The following is a 21609-nucleotide window of genomic DNA, read 5'->3' as shown; positions in this document are numbered from 1 at the left end:
TGACATTCAAAGAACTATACCAAGAAGGTGAAAAACATGTTATTCTATCTATGATATAGACAAGAAAAAATAATTTGAGTTTTTAATAACAAAGATGAATTTTTGTCTTGAGATCTATTTTCATTCTACCATACCTATTATATCATAAACTATTCATACAGGTTTTCATTTTGAAATTTACTATGAGATATCTAAGATATAATTCCACATTACTTGCCATTGCTATTTCCTTAAAACTTCAGAAATTTTAAATACATTTTTAATGCAGAAGCACAAATGTAAGTGATGAATAATCTTGTTTAAAAAATAAAGACAGACTACAAACTATCACAGTAAGCCAGTAAAGACATACTTAGCAAGCAAACATTATATTACCTCAGTATTTGGAACTAACACAAAAATGTATCACATTGTACTTGATAGATACTGGTCACTACTCCAACAAAACTTTCAAGAAGAATGTCCCATAGCAGTAAAATATTTGAGATTAAAATTATTAAGGATAAACTATGTTGTGATTCACGAATCAAGACAAGCTGAAGTAAAACAGCATCAAACTGTGCAAGCCAGAGTCAGTGTGGTAGCAACTTCCTATGATTCCAGCACTCCGGGAGTTGAGGCAGGAAGATCACCAGGAGAGGCTAGTCTGGACTAGATAGTGAGTTCAAGGCTGTAGGGAGCAGCTGAAGCTGCAAATATTTTGGTCCTGAGAAAAACATCTTGCCCGAGACAATTCCCGTCACTGGTCGCTAGGCAACCCTGTGTCTCCTGATATTAACTCTGCAAAAGTATAAAAGCCCCTATGGTGACTGTGCAGTCCTCTTTTCCCATCCAGAAAGAGACCACTCCACCTGATCTCAGCTTTCATCTCATCTATATTTTCTAAATCCCCTTGCCATTTTTCCCTAGGACCACCAAAAGCCACACTGGTTCACGGCACAAGGACAGCCTGAACTACCCAGCAAGAGCCTGTGTCAAAAAAAAAAAAAAAATTAAAAATGTAAACCAAATCTTCAATCTTAGAACCACTGCACAGTCAAAAAAAATCTATATGATATTTCACGCAGTAGGCAGTACATAAACAGGATCTCAATCTGCCTTCTAATAGTTATTAGACCACTTGACCTTTGGCAAGTCATGTAATTGAAATCAGTTTGCTCACTTGGAATATAGGAGAAATAATACAAACTAATAAAACTATTTGAGAATTAAATGCAACAAAGTACTTATAAATGTTTAGTAAACAGGTATCACTTAAGGAATATAATTATGAAATGATAGTGCAACAAAAGGCATTACATGTATCATTACATCTAATATTGTATGTTTACACATTATAAACAAACGCTAAGCCATCTGAATTCACCATCACCACACTAGCCATCTCTACCCCTTAAATATGTCTGTAGGGGAAAGTCACAATAAATAACATTCTCAGCACAATGTCTCCCAATAGAGACATGCTTATTCAACTACCACCAATTTCTAGCGCGATGCTTTGTTCATATCAGGAATGTAATACATATTTTTGGATTACAATGACTTTTTTTTTTTTTTTTGGTTTTTCTCCGGTACCAGGAACTGAACTCACGACCTTCTTTTGCCGCTCAGCTAAATCCCCAGCCCACAATGACTTTTATTTTGTTTGTGAAGTATCTATACCTATTATTAGCAAATCATTTTCTTGCGTATATTTTAGATTGTGCCCATCTTTGTCAGAAAAGTGCCAACAGTAGTGGAAAAGCAAGCATAAGGAAGGAATAGTATAATATAGGTCAGCAGAAAGAATTCAAGTCTTTGGACTGGAAAGGCCCAAGTTCACTTCAAACCCATCATTTACCTTGGTGTTATGAATAAGAACTTTCATTTAGTTTTCTCCATCTGCTCATTGGCAAAACTAGCACCTAGTTTCTAAATACATTTCTCCAATAAAAGGAACCAGAGAACCTTGGAGAAATGGAATGATTCCAAAAAGCTGGGGCAAGGAAAGCATGAGATAAACTTGGAACATCTTGTGATAACAGAGAGGAAGTGCTAAAAAAATACACATGTCAAAAAGACAAAAAAGCCACCCTGATGGGCTTCCCAGTTGTCAAATGTGGGACAACTGAGCGCAATAATATTAACAATGGACTATATGCTTAAGTAAGAGAAAGCTCTCCCATACAATTCCAATTAATAAAAGTGGAAGAAATGATGACAGAACAGTCATTCAGCAAATATCACAGTAACTACAGTATTCAGGCAAAACAAAATTATCAACAAATGCTAAAAATAATGAATAAATGTATAACAGAAAATAAAGAGTATTTACACAGCTTCAAAGTTATCTTCCCAAAAGATGCATATTACAAATAGAGCTTAATAACTGAGGAACCTGGGAAACATTTTAACCAAATGATCCAACATCACTGGTAATAGTACCATCAACACCATTAACCTCCTGTGTTGAGGTCACAAGAAGACATCACCTAGTAGTACAGTACTATTGCCAACAATAAATGAAACTGAATTTGGAACACTAACCTACAAAATTTATGGCCAGTATGATTCAATAGTGTCAAGATTATTAAAGAGAGAAAGACTGAGAAGCTGTTTTAAATTAAAGGAAAATAATGCAACACAACAATTTAACGTAACATGTGAGTATGGACTTCATCCTGAGCTGGAATAACTAGTAAAATTTAATCATCGGTAGAACCTAATACTGTCTCGATGTTAATATCCAGTTTGGGCTATATAAACATTGACATTTTGGTACACTGCTCAAAAGGTAGTTTGTAGGTCTAAAATTGTCTCAAAGAGAGAATATTTTAAAAGGAAGAATGAATACATACGGATCTCCACCAACCTCAGAGAACTGCTTTGAGAATCAGGTGAGATAACACATGTAAAAGCGCTCTGTAAATTCTAAGCAATATCACAAATGTTAGCGATGTTTACGCTGTCCAATTCTGATCCTCCAAAAGTCGTGACACTTGTTCTTTGCTGTCCTCCACATATACCTTCAAGTCTATGTAAAGAACCTAAACTCTTCACTGAGAGTATCTAGATAAACTTGGTCCTCAACCAAAGGTATCTAAGGGTTGTATTTCCACTTTAAAGAGAAAACTATTCTAAAACTATTGTCTAGCCATCTAGAAATGTGCTATGTTCTTGTCACTATGGTCCCTAAAGTAGATTACAAGCATAAGAATTTTATGAAGGAACACAGAGATATGAGGACTAGCTTATAATTACTTTACCAATAACAGCCATCTAACTTAAAATAGTAACTCCTAAGTCTATAAAAGTGAAAAAAGTCAAGATTAAGATGGAAGAGGAAGCAAAAAAATTAAGATTATATACATGTACCACTCCCCATGATGAATATAATCATTAGATACTCCAGACCTATACTAATTAAAATTTTTAAGTTTCTTAAAAAGATTACTTAAGTTGGCAAGAGAGGCAATGACAGATGACCATGTTTACATGACCTCTTCACTACCTCCACCCTGACCTCTTACTCACAGAATCTTCTGCTTTAAAATGGGAGAAATATGGTTCAGTAGGCTCATAAATTATTTGAGGAGTTTAGAAACAACCACTTTCAACTCAAATATCCCTTTTGTGTTCCAATCAGAAACTGAGGTTACACAGACCATTTATATAACTTAGAAAAACACATCTCATGCTCTTACAACGAATGCTGACCCAATGGGGCTAATTATTATATAGTTAAAAATTACTTCAAAGTTCTTGCAAGTGAAGGAGCTGTTTTTTTAAATAAAGGCTAGTCTCACATATGATATATAATTGTTCATTTTTACTTACAGGGAAATTTTATTTGCAACACATAAAATGTAAATTAAAGTTATAAGACTTCACAATATTCATTTGATCTTAACCCTTAGAAGAGTTTTACATGCAATCTATTCTGCCATACAAACTTCAAAGTGAATCAAACACTATCGCTACATAATTCACAAGATTAAGCATAACACATATAGATGCTTCCTTAAAATGAAGCAATTTTTACTTTCAATAGTTTTTCTCATCTAGGAAAACTGTATGTACTTAGGTAGTAGTGAATCAGGATCTCCAAATCATTCATTACCAAGAAAGTAATCACTTATTTCTAGTATTACTGAAAACTGCCTGATGGAAAGACCCAGATTTCAACACATTTATACTCCTAATGCTCACTGTCCTACCACCTGCAACACAATAAACCTCAAAAACCTTAGTTCCTATTTCTTCTCTGGCATAAAATAAATACTCAGTGTGACTATTAACTGTGTTATGTCAGCCTGACTGAAGTAAGAATCACCTAGCAGATTAGTAAAGCACGCTCTGCTTGTGTCTGTGGATAACTGACTTGTCTGAAGGTCAGCAAACTGAGGGGGAAGACCCATCCACCAAGCGGCACCAACAGACTTGCAGCCTGGACAGAATAAAAAAGGAGAAGAAGGAAGACGCTGCTTGCTTTTGAAGAGCTCCCATCTTTTTGGACAGGTCCCTAACTGCCTTGCTGCCACTGCCTCTGGACATCAGTCTCCAGTTTCTTGAGCCTTCCACACAATTGCAAAGGTGACTCTCCAGTGAGCTTCCAGGCCAGCGGCGGCAAACCTATGGCACCTGTGCCACAGTGCCACAGTAGGCTGTTCATATCACTAAAAGCTCTAAAATGTTTGTCACCATTGTTCTTGGCCTTTGACCTTGGACTAGTGCTGTATCGCTGATCCCTCGTTTTGTCATTTTCTTGGTCTGCGCAACTACCGCCTGCAGCCAAGGCACTGCAGACTCCTCCATCACTGATCCCACACACTCCCACTGTGGACGCTCCCACCTCAACTCTGGTAAGCGTGCCTAGCAAATCCCCTTGCATATCAACTCCTTTCCTCTAGAGAAGCCTAACACACAATACATGTTTGTTACCGCTATTTCATTCACTTTTAACATTAACGACTGTGCCAACCCTCCAAGCAATGTAAAATCCAGGAGATAAGCTAAATTTGACTAATAAGGAATTCTGCAACATCCTGATCTCCATCTGCTTGGCTGCTTCTGTCAGCATACCATTCCAATGCACATGTATAATTGATCCTTTTGGGCCTGATACACCAAAACATTTCATTACCACTAAAATATGCAGAGTACACATAATGGCTTTGAATTAAAAGTTGTTTCTTACTGAAACAGACCTAGGTACTGTTTATATAGAAGCAAAACATTTTAATATTAATTTGACATTCAAATATTATCCTACTTTGGCATGATATGTGGATATTAAGTATTTATCATTGAGTGTACCACTCTCACTCAATAAGAAACGCTTCATATCACAATTATTTAAAAACAATTATCCTAAAAACCAAGTATCCCTCCACATATATAAAAATTTCAGCAAGTATCTGAAAGGTAAAACAACAACAACAAAAAACATCTATTGAGTACCTAGCAGATCATAAAGATGATTGGCTTAATAAAGAACTGCTTCAAGGACATCTCCAAGAAACATTAAAGGAAACAGTTCACTCAGAGATACACACAGAAAACTTACATGACAATTACTGTGTAAGCAAGTCCACTCTAGATTTTAAAAATTTTATCAACTGATAAAATTGATACATAAAAATACATAAAAATAATATACACTTATGGGATCAATCACTCCAGTTTCTAAAATCATATAACACATTAAAATATATCTATAAAAAAGGCCGGGGATATAGCTCAGCAGCATAAGCACTTGCCTGGCAAGCCTGAGGTCATAAGTTCAATTTCCAGTACCAAAAAAAAAAAAAAATATATATATATATAGAGAGAGATAGATAGATAACTTCAAATAGAACTATACAATACAATTAAAACTCAATTCTTTCACATTTTAACACTACAAATGAGAAATAGTGTAAACAACAGATTTTAAAATTAATAATGGAATGTATAGGCTGTTAAGTCAAATTACAAAATATTAGAACAAAAGTGCTAGAAACAACTTGAGCTATCTTACATACTCTAGCAATGAGAAAACTGAAATTTTGTAAGAAGTTTCTTTTAAAAGGAAGACTACACATTCGGCAACATTTACAACAATAACATAAGGACAGAATGAATAACCAACATTCACCACCACAAATTCACACAGGCCATGAAACTGATAAGGCAGGGAACAAAGCAAAAAGGTAGGAAATGCACAGCAGGAGTAACCTCCAGAGAAGTAAAATATCACAAGTAAAAGACTAGATTCTTTATCGACTGGACCTGCCCAGTTTGAATACCAAGCTTGAATACCTAGCTTAATTTCAACCAGGCCTGGATTTCCTCACTTATAAAATGGATATAATATTATCTATTCAATAGGGTTGTTATGGGATTTTAGATGAGTTTATTATTCTTGTGAATCAATTAATTCACTAAATCAATTCAGAACCTCTTTTGTAATAAGCAGTCCAGAACATTTTAGCAAAAAATCCTGATCTGCTACAGCAAATACAAATCAAGACCAAAATAAGGTACAACTTTAAACCCATTTCTTATATTAGCAGTGGGAAAATAAACTGAAACCACTTAAGAAAACAATTTTGCATTATTTTAGACTTTAGAACTCACAACATTATAACTCAACTATTTTCCTAAATACAGTTATACTTTAGTACACAGTTGCTTTAAAACTCCTCAAATACAGTATTCAACGTATTTTGACACAAAATTTTTGCTGGTTCTTGTTAGGCACTACATGTGCAGGCCGTAACTCCTTAGCATCTACTGCGTGTCTCATGACTCACCACGCTTTTCACGCAACACAGTTTGTTTGATACCTGTCATTTTTCCGGTACTGCACCTCCTGGAACCAATTAACAAGTTTCAACACACCGATGTATATAACCCAAGAGAACATTTAGCACATATATACCAGGATCTTAAGCAAGAATTCACAGCAGTAATGTTCCAGACAGCAGATACCTGAAAACAACTCAAGCTTAGACAAAGTATTTGAACTGCAATAACACAAAGACTTATTATGTAGAAGTACAAAGGGATAAAAAGCGACACTTTTTAAAAAGGAATGTAACTATTGATGACAAAACACTAACAAGATCAATGTCAAGTACATATATTCCTTTTACACTAAAAAAAAAAAAATGAAGCACAATTAGGCATACACATACACAACTGATAAAAATGTTTTAAAGTAAGATTTAATTAATGGTAAACACAATTCAGAAGAGTTACTTCCAAGAAAAATGTCAAGGGATTACGATAGCACATTAGTTATATGTTAATTATTACTAATGTTCTCATTCTCAGATTAGACTTTAGGTGGGTATTAGTCAAGTGAATAAAAATTAAAGTGATAGACTACATAGGTCCACACACAGACCAACAATGACATCTGAACCATGAAATAACTAATCCTATTCCAAAAAAGGTAAGTGTAATCTGCTTTAGCTACTACCCCAAATGACATATCAGAAGTTATTACACAATAAAATGCATTTTAAAATCAAAATCTTTTCTGTTAACCAATCTCTTTTCCATTTTGCATAGCAGAAACCACACTTAAAGATAATGACCAGGGCAAACCAGTGACAAAGCAGAACCTACAGACCCAATTCTCTTTCCGCTGTCTGTCCCACAAACTGTTGATATTCACTACCTTGCATCAATGTATTGCCTTACATGGACCTGGTATATTATCCAAAATATACTGTTTCTAAAAGGAGAGATCTTTTTTACTTTTACTTTTATTTTCTTAAGGAAAGATTTTACTAGCTAGTAAATTTTTAAAAAACTATCAAGTCATAAATAAATGAAAGTAGTAATATTAAGCACTGTGAAAGTCAAGCAGTGCTGGGCTTAACTTTGTCTACCAGAGACTCAGGCTGACATTATTCCTTTTTTAAAATGCAAGCTTGTGCACACGCACACACACCATTTTTTTCAGACCTTCAAACGTTTATTTCAATAAATATGATAAAATAAGTAATGAACACACATCTCAACCAAAAATTTTAAGAAGAACATGAAAAGCTAAATGAAGAACTAGATAAACTTAAAAACAGAAATCAATGACCAAAAATATTAATACTTCAAAGAATCAACAACTGGGATCTCATCTTACTAAAAAGCTTTTGCACAACAAAAGAAATCACCAAAAGAGCAAAGGGACAACCCACAGCATGGGAAAAAATTTTAGCCAATTGTCCCTTAGATAAGACTTCTGTCTAGAACTTATAAAGAATTGAAGAAAACAGAACTCCCCCCCCGCCGCAAATTCAAAGACCCAATCTAAAAATGGGCATCTGAGATGAATACACGTTTCTCAGATGAAGAAAAATGGTAAATAAATACATGAAAAAAAGTTCAACATCATTAGTCATTCGAGAGTTGCAAATTAAAACAACACTGAGATTCCATTTCACCCCAGGAAGAATGGTTATCAAGAAAACAACCAATTACAAATGCTGGAGGGGCAAGAGGGGGAAAGGAACTCTTCTCCACTGTTGGTGGGAGTGTAGACTGGTGAAACCATTGTGGAAATCAGTGTGGATATTCCTCAAAAAACTAAAACTAGCTTTTCCCCTTCTGGGTATCTTCCCAAAAGAATTAAAAGCATGATACCACAGTGATACACAGACATCCATTTCCATAGTGGCACAGTTTGTAAGAGCTAAATCTTGGAAACAGCCCAAATGCCCATCAATTGATGAATGGATGAAGAAGATGCGGGGTTTTTAATACAATGGAGTACTATTCTGCCATAAAGGAGGACAGAACAAACTTCAGACTTTTTTTGGCGAACAGATGCATCTCGAGACCATACTCTTTAAGTGAAATAATCAGACACATGTCTGACTTCTCAGGTGCGAGAAACTGAATGTGTAAATAAGGACTGAAATCTGTAATAGATATTGGGAAAAGGTAAGAAAATGAGAAGGATGGGGGGGACGAGACAAGAAAAAAAAGAATAGGGAAAAGGTACCAACAAAGCTTTTATAAACAAGGAAGGGAGGAAGGGCTGAAGGGAGTGGGATGGGAAATAAAGAAGCAAGATAAACCATGTAGAGGTACAAAGCCCCTATGATGAATGTTATCACTATGTATACTAAAATGTACCAATAAAATAAAAGGAATTAGAATTTTTTCAACAGATTGAATGCAGAACATATCATAATTTTCAAAATATTTGTTGGGCTTAAAAAAATTAAAATGCTCCTGATCTGTGCCATACAACAGTCATTAGCCACATGTGGCTATTTAAATGAAATGAAATTAAAAATGTAGTTTCTCAGGAGCCACAGCCGCATTACAAGGGCAGATCAAATATTACTTAGGCAAAATGTGTAGGATGAGAATTATTTCAGATTTTGGAGTTTTTTTTAATAATATCTGCATAGATTTTACCAACTGAGGATACCCAATCCAAAATTCTGAAATTTGAAATGCTCCAAGATCTGAAACTTTTTGAGTGTCAAAGTTTCAGACTTCTGATCAGGTGGTGTTCAAAGTTTCAGACTTCTGATCGGGAATACTCGCCCTTTTTCAATAGTCAAACGATCACATAGTAGCTACCATACTGGATACCAGAAATGGAATATTTCCATCATCATGCGAGGTTCTACCTGGACCACTCCTTTAGATTCTCAAAATGTGTAGCAAATAAAAAATTTTAGCAAAAAAAGTATCTTTCAGTAAAGTAGTAACAACTGGATAGAAAGCTGAGAAACAAAATAACACATTTAATGTTTAGTACAAAATTATAACTCCTTTATCTACCATTTCCTTATGTGTAAGTTGATGATTTCAAAGGCCAGAGCTACATTAGAGCTGGCAGAGAATCTCTCCACAGCTAACATAATAAAGTTTACTGCAGCTGAGGAAGACTTAAAAAGTGAGAAAACAAGGCTAGAGACAGAATCTAATCTGAATGTACAATGGCAAGCACTTCAGTGATCACTCTGAACACCAAAGTGGCTTGACACAGCTTATAAAAATTCTTATAAAGGTAAGCCTCCATTAACTTGAAGCAAGAAGAAACGTGTCCTCAAGAAATGGAGAGTATCAGTAGCTGTGTATCTCTTTCAAAAAACAAAGGGTCCTATATAATGTCTCATTTACTGTCCCTGATCAGTATAAAACACTTACAATTTACCATGAGCCCTACTTGATCTTAATATCCTTGCGCTTTATTGTTTGGGGATGGCTGTTTGGGGATGGTTGTAAACTGCCAGCAGGGTAACTGTGTCATATGTATAAACACAACCTAACATAAAACAACTCAGACTTACAGTGACAACACAGAGTCTGACCTCTCTATTCTATCCCATTTCTTATGAAAACACCATCCGGGTCAAGACCACTGCAATTGAAAATCTCCTGCTCTAAACTACTGGGTAGCATTTGGGATGCTGTTCTCCTCGAAAGATGTACCTCCTTGTTGATACTAAAAATTGGCATTTATGTGCACCTTATTATTTCATGAAAATAAGACATAATACTGAAAATTACAGGCTCCTTAGGGGAGTAGGGGTTTCAAAATTAAGTTGTGAGGTTGAAGACAAATTCCAATTTGAGTAATTATAGGGAGACGATAGATGACAAATGTTACAGCATTGCCATTCTCAGATCTCTTCAGTATTGAGTTCCAAAGATGAGATATTATATCCAAAAGCAACCTTTACATTTATACACTATGGCATTTGTGTGCTACATATCTGTAAATGTGTTTGTTACTACGACACAGTCTAAAAGCCTAGTAGCTACTGTATTAGGGCACAAGCCTTGGAGCCAAAGGTCTTTACCAGTTACAAAGATTTACCAAGTTATTTAACTTTGCCAAGTGTCAGTTTGCTCACCTTTGTAAATGGAGATATTAACAATAAAACTAAACAGAAACAGTTAAGACTAAATTCATAAAATCACTTTAAGCCAATATTGATCATCATTCAAACCTTAGCTGTCGATCAGGTACTGGAAGCTGTATGAAACCACAAGATTAAGAAAAAACAAAAATGCAATTTAGAATTGAGAATGAATTTCACTTATAAATAATCCAAGACAGAAAAAAAATGTCAATTTCCAGAAGCAGCAATTTTAAAAAAACTATACTCTAATAGTTATCTTACTCCAACACAATTATCTTAAGAAATTATATGAACAAGAAAAAAAAGGTATATAAAGAAATAGATGCATATTATAAAGGGATCTATAATAACAAACAGCTAGAAACCTAAAATGTGCACTACAGAGGTAATATTTAAACTCTAGTATAACTTGCTGAAATATTACGGATAGTAAGAACTGTAAGTATAAGTCATACTACGTATATCAAGTTAAGTTGAGTAAGAAACATTTTTACTACTTTTTGGACTTTTGGACTTTGTAAAAATAAATATGTACATGTACAGTGTTTTAAAAAGCAACACTGACAGGTGTGGTGGTGCAAGCCTGAAATCTCAGCACTTGGGAGACTGAGGTAAGGGGATCACAGTGAGTTCAAGGCCAGCCCATGCTATATGTAACACAGTAAGTTTAAAACCAGCCTGAACTACATACTGAGACCCTGTCTCAACCCACCCCCCAACACAAGAAGAAAGCAAAATTGTGCATGTCTGTTATTCCAGCACTTGGGAGACTGAGGCAGGAGGATCACTACTAGTTCGAGTCCAGACTGGGCTACATAGTGAGTTCAAGGCTGGTCTGAACTACATGACAAGATCTTGTCTCAAAAAAAAAAAAAAAAAAATCAGTTTTATCTGGTTGGCCAAATTTATTGAGACTGGGCAAATGCAACAATAGGATGGTAAGAAGTTAACCACTAATTAGAAATCAAATTACTCTTTATATTGGATTCACACTGCAGCCTAGCATACATTATATACTGGTTCCACCTCAAATGCAATATATATCATCAGTTATATTCTTTTCCTATTTGGAAAACTTTGCTTACTCTGAAGCAAAGTTTTCTTTTCCAAATATCAAGACTAGGAAAAATTGCTAGGTAAATGAAGGTGACTACAGGTCAACCTGTGTTATTCATTCACCTCTCATCCCTTCCCTTCCTTTCTAAAATGATAATATAAAGTTGAAGAATGTTCTAGTTTGATATATCTACTAAGGTTGTTATTTGTTTTTAACTCTTGCTAAATTTAGTTTTTTAAATCAAATAACCCTTAAAAGAAAATGTACATTATTCATATTTTTAAGTTCTTGATTTATGCTCATTTACAATATTGATCCCACCAACAACTTCAAACTTATTTCTAAACCAAGTTTATGATATGTATCCAAGACAATTATTTTTTAATCAACAAATTATGATGCTTCAAATATTAGGGCAAAATATTGGGTCAAACCAAAATATAAATTTTTGCATTTGTTGTGGATAACCAAACAATGACCTAAATATAAAGTGTATAGACCTTTAGCTACCCAAATTAAAGTTCCAATGGGTTAAGTTGAGAACAGTGAAGTTACAGCTAGCAGATCTAGCCTGTCAATCTAATCTTAGTTTGATTATTACAGTCTAACACTTCAATAAATTAAATTGAAAAAATATTCCCCCCTTTCTCCCATGAAAATATTTTTTTTTACCTCCACACAATATTTAAGAGTTTCTCCACTTAACTCTAAAATGGCTTTTTCACCTAAAACGAGAAAGACATTAAATTCACTTATCCTTCCACAATGTGCTCAGCTATTAAAGTTCTTTTACACGCTCTAGACATACATTCCTTTTCTAACTAAACAGGTGTAGGTACTTAAAAATCAAACAAAACTAGACAGAAATAGGTTTTTGCCTCATTGTCTGGCTTGACACATACTAGATACTGTTTCACTACGTCTCTGCCTAGAACTTCAAAGAAAGAACACCTTTCCAACAAACTAAAATACAGTTTTTCTAGCAGGTTAATAATCCTTTTTTAAAAAGTAACTCCATTTTCAGGTGAAATGAAATGGAGCACTGATTATTTCATGAAATAGTTCCACTCTTCAGAAGAACTAAAAGTTCTTTTTAATATTTTTTTATCTCCAATGAAAAAATGTTATTGGTGGGAGGGACATTACATTTATCTTAATATCTCTCTGAAGTAGGGACATATTATCTTGGCTTTACAGATGGGAAATCAAACACAAAGACAAGTTATGTAATTTGCCAAAGTCTTAATGTTACAGTTAGCAGTTAACTCCAGGATAATGTTGGTAGTGAATACTAGGTTAATTGAAGAAAATTAATAAATTTTGTTTTGGAAGTTTTTCTACCCCATTAAGAATGGAGTACCCAAAGACTACAAAATCTGCCAATAACACAATTTATCTGGATAAATAAATTTGGATAAATAAAAATGCTCAACATCTACAAATAGTCAACATCTTAGTTAACCTCTCATAAAACTTAAATTCTTAATCCAAATTTGGATAATTTACTTAAATGTCCATTTTTTTCTCTACGTACTTCCAAATTCTCAGTAACCCTCATTCTTGAGAGACTATAAGGAGATCCTACTATTTCCAGTACTCTCAACTCTTCCGAGCCCTGCCCTGTTTTTATCTTGTCCCTTATCCCAACACACTTCTCTTCAACCTCCACTTCCCAAATACTTAGTCCTGCTCTCGAAACGGCAGAGGCAGGACTCAGCACGCTCATCCCAGTCACATCAAATATGGTGCCACCAGCCCGGCACACCTCCACCTCAGCTTCTGATGATGGCTAGCAACTTCAACATTCACGCTGTTGACCTTAAAAATAAAGAGCCTAGCAGATCTTGGCTTCTCTACTCCAACAACCTTCATTCACCTGTTTCTACTTTAATCTTCCTTCACAGGTTATTACACTGCAGTCCTTGTTCTCTGGTCAAAATCCCTTTCAATTTCTCCCATTACACATATTCTAACTTAACCAAACACTGTCTTTCGATATGGCTGTCAATTCTATGTGTCTATCACTTCAAGCTTTTTTTTTTTTTTTTTTACTTTAGCCTGTACATTAAGGGTCTGAGGTAGAGTATGGTATAAATACCACATGATCTGAATGTCAGTGCTACCACTTTCTCCTCTGTGTGGCTGTGGGCAAATTACTAAACTTTTCTTGGGCCTCTGTGATCTCATTTTTAAACCACGGTTAATATTTAGCTCACATGGATCTTAGAAAGATTAAATCCAGCAGTGTCTGACAGGCTTGCCCATCAAATTGTAAGGACCCTTTGTCAACCATTTGTCAAGCCATTTAACACCTTGGCTTAAAACCCACTATTAATGTACTATGTTGTAAGAAAAATCCATCATTCCACATGTTACAAAAACAAAATCTCACACACTTGTACTGATTTTGCTTCTGGACTCTGAGAGATGTTAGAAATAGTTAACGAAATCTAAATATTAAAGAGTAATAAGCCAGGTGTGGTGCCATATGCCCTGCAATACCAGTACTTGAAGGCTGAAGCAGGAGGATCACTTCAAGTTCGAGGCCAACATGGGGTGCAGTGAATTCAAGGCTAGCCCGAAATACATAGCCAGACCCTGTCTCAAAAGAGAAAAGAAAAAAAAAGGAGTAACAAAACTTGCCAGGCAAGGTGGCACACATCCATAATCCCAACTACTTAAGAGGCTGAAGCAGGAGCATCACAAGTGGAAGGTCAGCCTGGGGAACTTAAAACTCACCAAGACACTGAGAAGTGGTGGGGAGATAGCTCAGTGGCAGAGCACTTGCCTAGCCCATGCAAGGCCCTGAGTTCAATCTCTACCACTGCAAAAACCAAAGAAACAAAATCTCATCATCTGTTTTAACTTGTTCAATTAATTAAATATACAATTATCTCTTAGCATTAAATTAACATGACTGAATGACCAAGTGGACCAAGTGAGCTTATTTTTGGTATTTCTTGGTCATTAAGCAAAGCACGAAGACTGCTATATATTGTTTGTATATTCCTTGTAGAACTACTCCATAGTTGTTTAAGCCCAAAGACTTTGGCTCATTTACTCATCTCATCCATAGAGAAAGGCCATACTTATTTTTTTAAACTAAGCAATACCAAGTTTTTCATCTCTGATATATAGTACCATCAAAGACACATACTAGCCAGGCATGATGCAAGTCAGCAAGCTCAGCTACACAGAAAGTTTGGCAGGAGGTTCACATGAGCTCAGGTGTTCCAGACTAGCTTGCAAAACACAAGACAACTCCCCCTTAAACCAAAAACACCACCAAACAAAAAAAGGATATTAAGTACAATATAAGAACATTTTAAAATTATGAACACACCAATTAGTTTGTTATTCAAAATTCATGCTTTTATTTTAGCATGCTATCAGATCTCTAGCAGAAGTCTTTTATTTGCTTAAATACGTAAAAGAAATTATGTAATTAAAAATACTAAAAAAAAATGGTAAAGTCTAGTGTCTTAGGAGTCTATCACTGTACTACTTTAAGACAGATCATACATCATTTGCACAGAAGGGCCCACAATGTTTAGTTCAAATTTCTTGAATTAAAATGGCCAAACTGAAGCCTACAGAGGTTGTCATTTGCACAAGACTAGCTGGAATGGAAAATGAAGAAAAGTCCATATCCTGATTTTAAGTTTAATGTATTTTACACTATACCACGATCAGCAAATGGCTTTTGGATGATCATTTTAGTTCTATTTATAAATGCGGTTATCTAAAACAAACAATTCGAATTACTCAAAAGTGAGTTTTGTTTGAAAGAATTTTTTTACCACCCAGCGTATCTGAGGAGAAATAAGACTTCATTTCCACTCAAAATTGGCGAAAAAAATTCCAAAGAAAATTACATAAAGTGTAAGTACTCTCCTATGCAGAATTTTTATCTTTCACAGGGCAATTTAGCAGAAAGAATAAAAAATATTTGCACCTCTTTTAACTCCATTCCTAGTCTATCTTGAGGAAGAACAATAGGGATGAAACAGACTAGAATGTTTAAAAAAAAAGGATCAATGTAATATTGCTCAACAACATCAGAAATATCTTAACAATAGTACTCTGAAGAAAATCAATGTCATATATCATTAACTGAACATAAATTTTAGCCACTAAAAATTATGTTCTAGAATATTTAACACAGGAAAATATTCACAATATTTTACACTACTATAGTGTCCACTGTGCATCCCATTCCAATGAGAACATGTACAGACATTAATTATAAAACACTTGAATAAAGCATTTACTACAGTGCTTTTAGCACAAAGCTAAAATCCACAAATGAATGACTCATCATCGACATCAAAGGAAAAAGCATGATTACATAACAAAACGATACACTTGTTATCTAGCAGTAGAATGGCAAATAAACTACATTATTTATTCACTTTAGGGATCACTGTATATTATGTAAAAGAAACGACTACTATTGCATGTGGTGAAGTATTTTTAAAATTGGCATTTTTAAAAATGCTGTTCTAGTTCCACTGAAGGGTGAAAAAGAAAACCACGCTTGGTTTTAACCCCTTCCCTCTCGTAATTCAAAGAGGCTAGACTGTTACTCTTCCCCTTTTAGGCACTTCTCAGTCACCACAGAACTTTGAAACCTGTACCCTTTCCTGATCAATTTCCACTCTATCACTACTCAGTCCCTCACAAGAGGCATCATAAAGGAGTTGGGGGAGGAGAAGATTTAAAGAATCTGAAAATCGACAAACTGCCAAGAAATATAAACTGCTAAATTTTGAGCTTCCTGTTCCGGAAAAAAAAGACACAAGAGCCGACCTCTTTGTTGGTGACACGGTTCTTCAGGTACACAGCATAGTTCAGAGGCTAAGCACATCCACACGTTCCTATGGCATCTAAGATCCGTTTAGAAGGCCTGAATTAAGTAATTTCTCAAGCTAGCAGAAACAAAACATGAAAAAGTAAAGTCTTCATAGAACGATAATTACTTTTCCCACAATCTTAACCTGTTTTTCTAAAGCAAGTCATGATCTTCAAAGTATAAATTCACAAAAAGTAAAGACAAGTTAGCGTAAGTCCACTAATTCAACCACATTCATTAAGTATCACCAAACAGTGTGCGGTCACACACATTAGGACAAGTGGTTATGTAACGGGAACACAAAAACACACAAATGATTACAGTACTACAGGATTTAAAAAACCCTAACATAAGTACGGACCAAAAAGTACAGAAACAACACAGGAGGGACTACTGAGGGACAAATATAGGATGTGAACCTTAGGGGGGTGGGGTTATGTAACCACAAAAATTGTGCATGAGGGGGAGATTATTTCACACATGCCAGCATACTGCGTTTTAAAAAATACAATATAAAATTTTAAGTCAGAAAGCAAAAGGTAGGCTGGGCCTTGTGGTATGCCTGCAATCCCAGCACTCACACGAGGATTGGAGGCCTGCCTGAATTGCATAGTGAAACCCTGTCTCAAAAAAAGACAAAAAAAAGACAAAAAAAAAAAAAAAAAGCAGAAAGCAATGAAGCTGAATCAAGTGAACAGTGATTCAGCTCATATGTATATTACATAGATCAGTTGTCTCCTATGCAAATGTTTGTATTATTCACATACTACATCTATATAAACATTACTTTGCAAGTTTTTTATTTCTAGAATGCCTTCAAATTATACATGTCTATACTGTATACATATACACATATAAGATATATGAAGTGAATATACATCCATATACATCCTCACAACAACCTACCAAAGGCATTAATGATAAAACCACAAAATGTGCTTTAAATTTATAGAAAAATGATTCTAACGCAGATTACACCATAGCAAGCTTATCACATGACTTAATTCTAGTTAACCTAGTTCTAAAATCTAATATCCCAACTTGCTATTAGAAAGCCTAGTGCTGAAATGGTGTTTCTGGCTAACATGAGCATAATAAAATACGCAATATTTCAGGTATTTTACTCTTCCAAGTGCTTTGTGCAAACTGGCAAAGGACATGTACTGTTTACATAACTGAACAGCAAAAAACAAAGAGGCATAAGTATTACAATAATATGCCTTTAAATGTGTAAAACTCTATTGAAAAAGTTCATTCAACATGTATAATACTTAGGTGTTTCTAACAGAAACAATGTTATTATTAATGTTTCTAATAATGAGTATTATTAATGCTCATTAGATATGAATTTCTGCTAGAAACATTTGACTAGAATATTAAACACTTTCTGTAAAACCAAAAATTAGCAGAAAAAATTGTGTAGACCTAGTTCCTCTATGACACAAAGCATTCTGGTCTAGCACACACTTATTATTGCCTTCTCAGACATGAATTTGAAACAGTGAAGTAACATTTTATACTATTTAATTCCTTTCTTCATATGGTTCATTACAAAGACAAACCCTTACGGAAACAAATCCTTTAATTTTTTAATAAATCAACACAATCTCCAAGAGTTATCTATTTTTCTATACAGAACACTAAACTCAAAAAAGATTTCAGAATGAGGCCTCTAAATGTCTTACTGGATTTTACTACAATTATCGTCTATAAAAATGACCAATTTCCCAAACAATAGTGATTTTCATTTCTTTTAATTTAAACTGAAGTCAGGTGAAAAAGAATGAAGAGTGTTAATATGAGCCTCTATTATAATTAAATCTCTATTAATTGCGGCTTAAAAAATACCAGAAAAATATACGTGGAGCCCAATAAAAATCTGTATTTCAGAACACTTAAAACTATGCTAAAGCTCTAAGAGCTTCTGCCATTATATCTCCTCTCTTCATAATATAAGGACTATAAATAATAAATTTGCATTTAAAAATATTACCTCAGAAATTAAAGATATGACGTAAATTAGCAGATTAAAAGCTACCTTCCATAGAAATTCACTCTTACTGGTTTAGCTAATGTACAAGCAAACAACTCTGGCTCTTAACAAAACTAATTACCACATTGTTTTCCAATATAACTCAGTTTTTAGAAACAACCCCCTCCCAGATTAACACCAGAAAAAGGTTAACATCTTATACCACAATATATGTTAAAACGTATTACTCATTTCCTATTCCCAGAGTATTATAAAGCTCCTACTTGTGAAGAGCAAACTGTTTGTCTGAAATGACTAATTTCAAAAGTATTTCCATACTAAGTACATTTAGTATTTTTTAAAAAAGACAATCCTCCCGGCGAAATTCAGTGTTTCAAAAAAATCAACATCTTGGAGATTAAACCACTGGAAGTATTTTCTCATTTAGTTTAACAGGCGTATAATCCACTGATATTACTACACAAACACACTTGCACTGTTAATTTATTCGTGGCAAATATATAAAAGTGGGAAAGACTTAAACAATCTGTTTTATCCATGTATCAATTCACATTACAGATATTTTTCTACCAGCTGCCCCAAGGAGCTATACAATACTTTTAAAAATTAAGTAGCCTTTGCCCAACTCTAAAATAGAACTTAACATTCTGATCCTAGCTACCTGATTGAAAGATAGCAATAAAGTTACCGTCAGCGTGTTCAGCTTTCTCCTAACCAAGCACTATCTGAGACAGACTTCTTGATCTCCCTCAATGTAGGTCTAATCGGCGGAAGGCAGTGAGGCAGTGTACTGCACTGTGAATGGACAGCCAGGTATTTTATGAATGGAGACGATCACGTGATCCCAGCACCTCCCCGAACTGATATTTCCCACATAACTGTGTCAACATTCTGAGAACTGGGGTAGTTGTTTGTGTGTGCGTGTTTTCAAATTTAATCTAAAACTCCAAATCGCCTTTACTTCCTGAACTCAAAAATCTACACAGAAAAAAAAAAAACCTTTGAATTTTTTTCTTGGGAAACCCTTTCAAGATGTCCAAGGTGATGGATGTTTAATTATTTTTTTTTATGAATGAAGAGTGTGCTATGCAAATGAGGGCGATTCACAAAAAGAGAGAGAACATGGCGGCCACTTCTGCTTCAAGTCCGCACTGACACTGCAGCAACCTTCCTCCTCCTACACCCGCTCATCAGAAGTGTGTGATTTTCGTGGAGGGGGAATAATGGTTGGCATTTTTCTAGCTATTTTACGTTACACTAGCCTCGGCACTAGACTTTTAAGATTTTCTAAAAAGGTCTGACTTGAGGAATGCACTTTGTTTAAAGGAATGTATCCTAACAACTAGTCCTAACTCACTTAACTCTTTCCCACCCTTCAAACATAAACAAAACTTGAGCTTAATCTCACGAAAGCAGATACTATTGTTCTACAATTAAATCCCTTCTAAACTGCAAGCTGTTACCACACCATTACTCCTTCAGGCAGCGCCTAGGTTAAAGCTAAATATGTAAAAGGCTAACTATTTCGTCTGGAAACACAAGAAGAGACCAAATAAGCAAAAACTTAAAGCAAGAGTGCCCCAGAAGTTGATGCAGTCACCACCGTGTTCAGCATGGTAAATTCTTTATCGTAAATAATGTATGTAATATAGCCGAAGGGTAAGAAGTAGCATTCAGAATTAATTCTTTTATCTTCCTAATGAAGGTAGGTCCAATATCCAAAAAGGTAAACAAAAATAGCTCAACATCTCCCATATTCCAAGTGTCCTTAGTCCTAGTAAATTTTTAAAGATCTTTCCCTAACCCTTTTTTAAAAACAATAATCTGATAGGTCATAAGTTTAAGGAAGGGGGCAGGGAACGAGGGCTTAATCGGTATTTAAGAGTCACTGACTCATCGAATTAAGATTCAAGAGCAGTGTGCTGCAGGAGTTGCTCCCACACATTAGTTTCCAAGTGAAATAACTAGAAACGAAGCAGAATGGATGTCCAAGGTATGCTGGGCGGCACGCTAGGCCGAAGGAAGACAGGCCAAAGGTCTTCGAGGCAAAGGATAATGTCTACTCCACTTTCACCCGTCCACAGCACTCCATCTCAGAGACACACAACTGCTATCCCACCCCTGCACCTACAGAAAGCAATCAGACCTAAGGGGTGGAGAGGGGTGCTGCCATTAAATAAAACGGCCCCAAAATCGTTCATCTAGATGCACCGACTCTCCAGGGTTGCCAGGTTCCCGGCACCCGAGTCCCCGCGGGATCGGGGGAAGTGCCGGGGCGGGGGACAATCGAGATCAATGAGGCGCTTGCTTACTCGTAGTCAGAAGTCGCCGTCTCCTCGCTCATCTTTCCCTCACCGTGATCCGATCTGGAGATGGAGGAGCAACAGCAGGCGGGGGAGCAGGAGCAGCGCCGAGGGGCAGCAGGCGGCGGCGGCCGGGGGGGCGCGGGGGCAGCGGCTCAGGGGCCTCACCATGGTGGACGTCTCACGCGGAACGGTGACCCCCCAGCCGGGAACCCCGGCCACCCCCGCAAGGGGGTGGCGGCAGCGACCTCCGCCGTGGCGACCCCAGCCTCTTCCCCAGGATCAGTGCCGGCCAAGGGACCCGAGGGGGCCGGCTGCAAAGGGGAAACGGAAGGGGTCGGGGCAGCTGCAAGGCAGGCTGGAGAGCAGCTCCTCCGGCCTCCGGGGTGCAGCGCCGCGGGGTCCGGGCAGGAAGAGCAGGAGAGGCGGAGAAGCCGGGGGCAGAGGCGGCGCTTCCCTCAGGGATGCGGCGAGGAGGAAGCGGGGCTGCGCTCGGCAGGGGCCGGCGGGGGGGTGCCGAGCCCAGGCTCCGGGCGACGAGGGCGGCGCGG

The 21609-nt window shown here is 36.2% G+C and overlaps 1 protein-coding gene across 1 annotated transcript in view; it reads right to left on the bottom strand.

The window, feature by feature from the left end:
- Spred1 (sprouty-related, EVH1 domain containing 1) overlaps positions 1-21144 on the bottom strand; it is an 88083-nt gene extending 66939 nt beyond the window's left edge. Inside the window, exon 1 of the mRNA XM_005381197.2 lies at positions 21068-21144. Within this exon, the coding sequence (XP_005381254.1) occupies positions 21068-21099 (32 nt within the window). The 5' untranslated portion in view covers positions 21100-21144. The remainder of the gene's footprint in view (positions 1-21067) is intronic.
- Between the last annotated feature and the right edge of the window lie 465 nt (positions 21145-21609).

Source organism: Chinchilla lanigera, unplaced genomic scaffold, assembly GCF_000276665.1.
Source record: "Chinchilla lanigera isolate Chin_1 unplaced genomic scaffold, ChiLan1.0 scaffold00015, whole genome shotgun sequence".
Taxonomy (NCBI): Eukaryota; Metazoa; Chordata; class Mammalia; order Rodentia; family Chinchillidae; genus Chinchilla; species Chinchilla lanigera.
The sequence above is the reverse complement of the archived record's forward strand: the minus strand, read 5'-3'. Positions and strand labels throughout refer to the sequence as shown.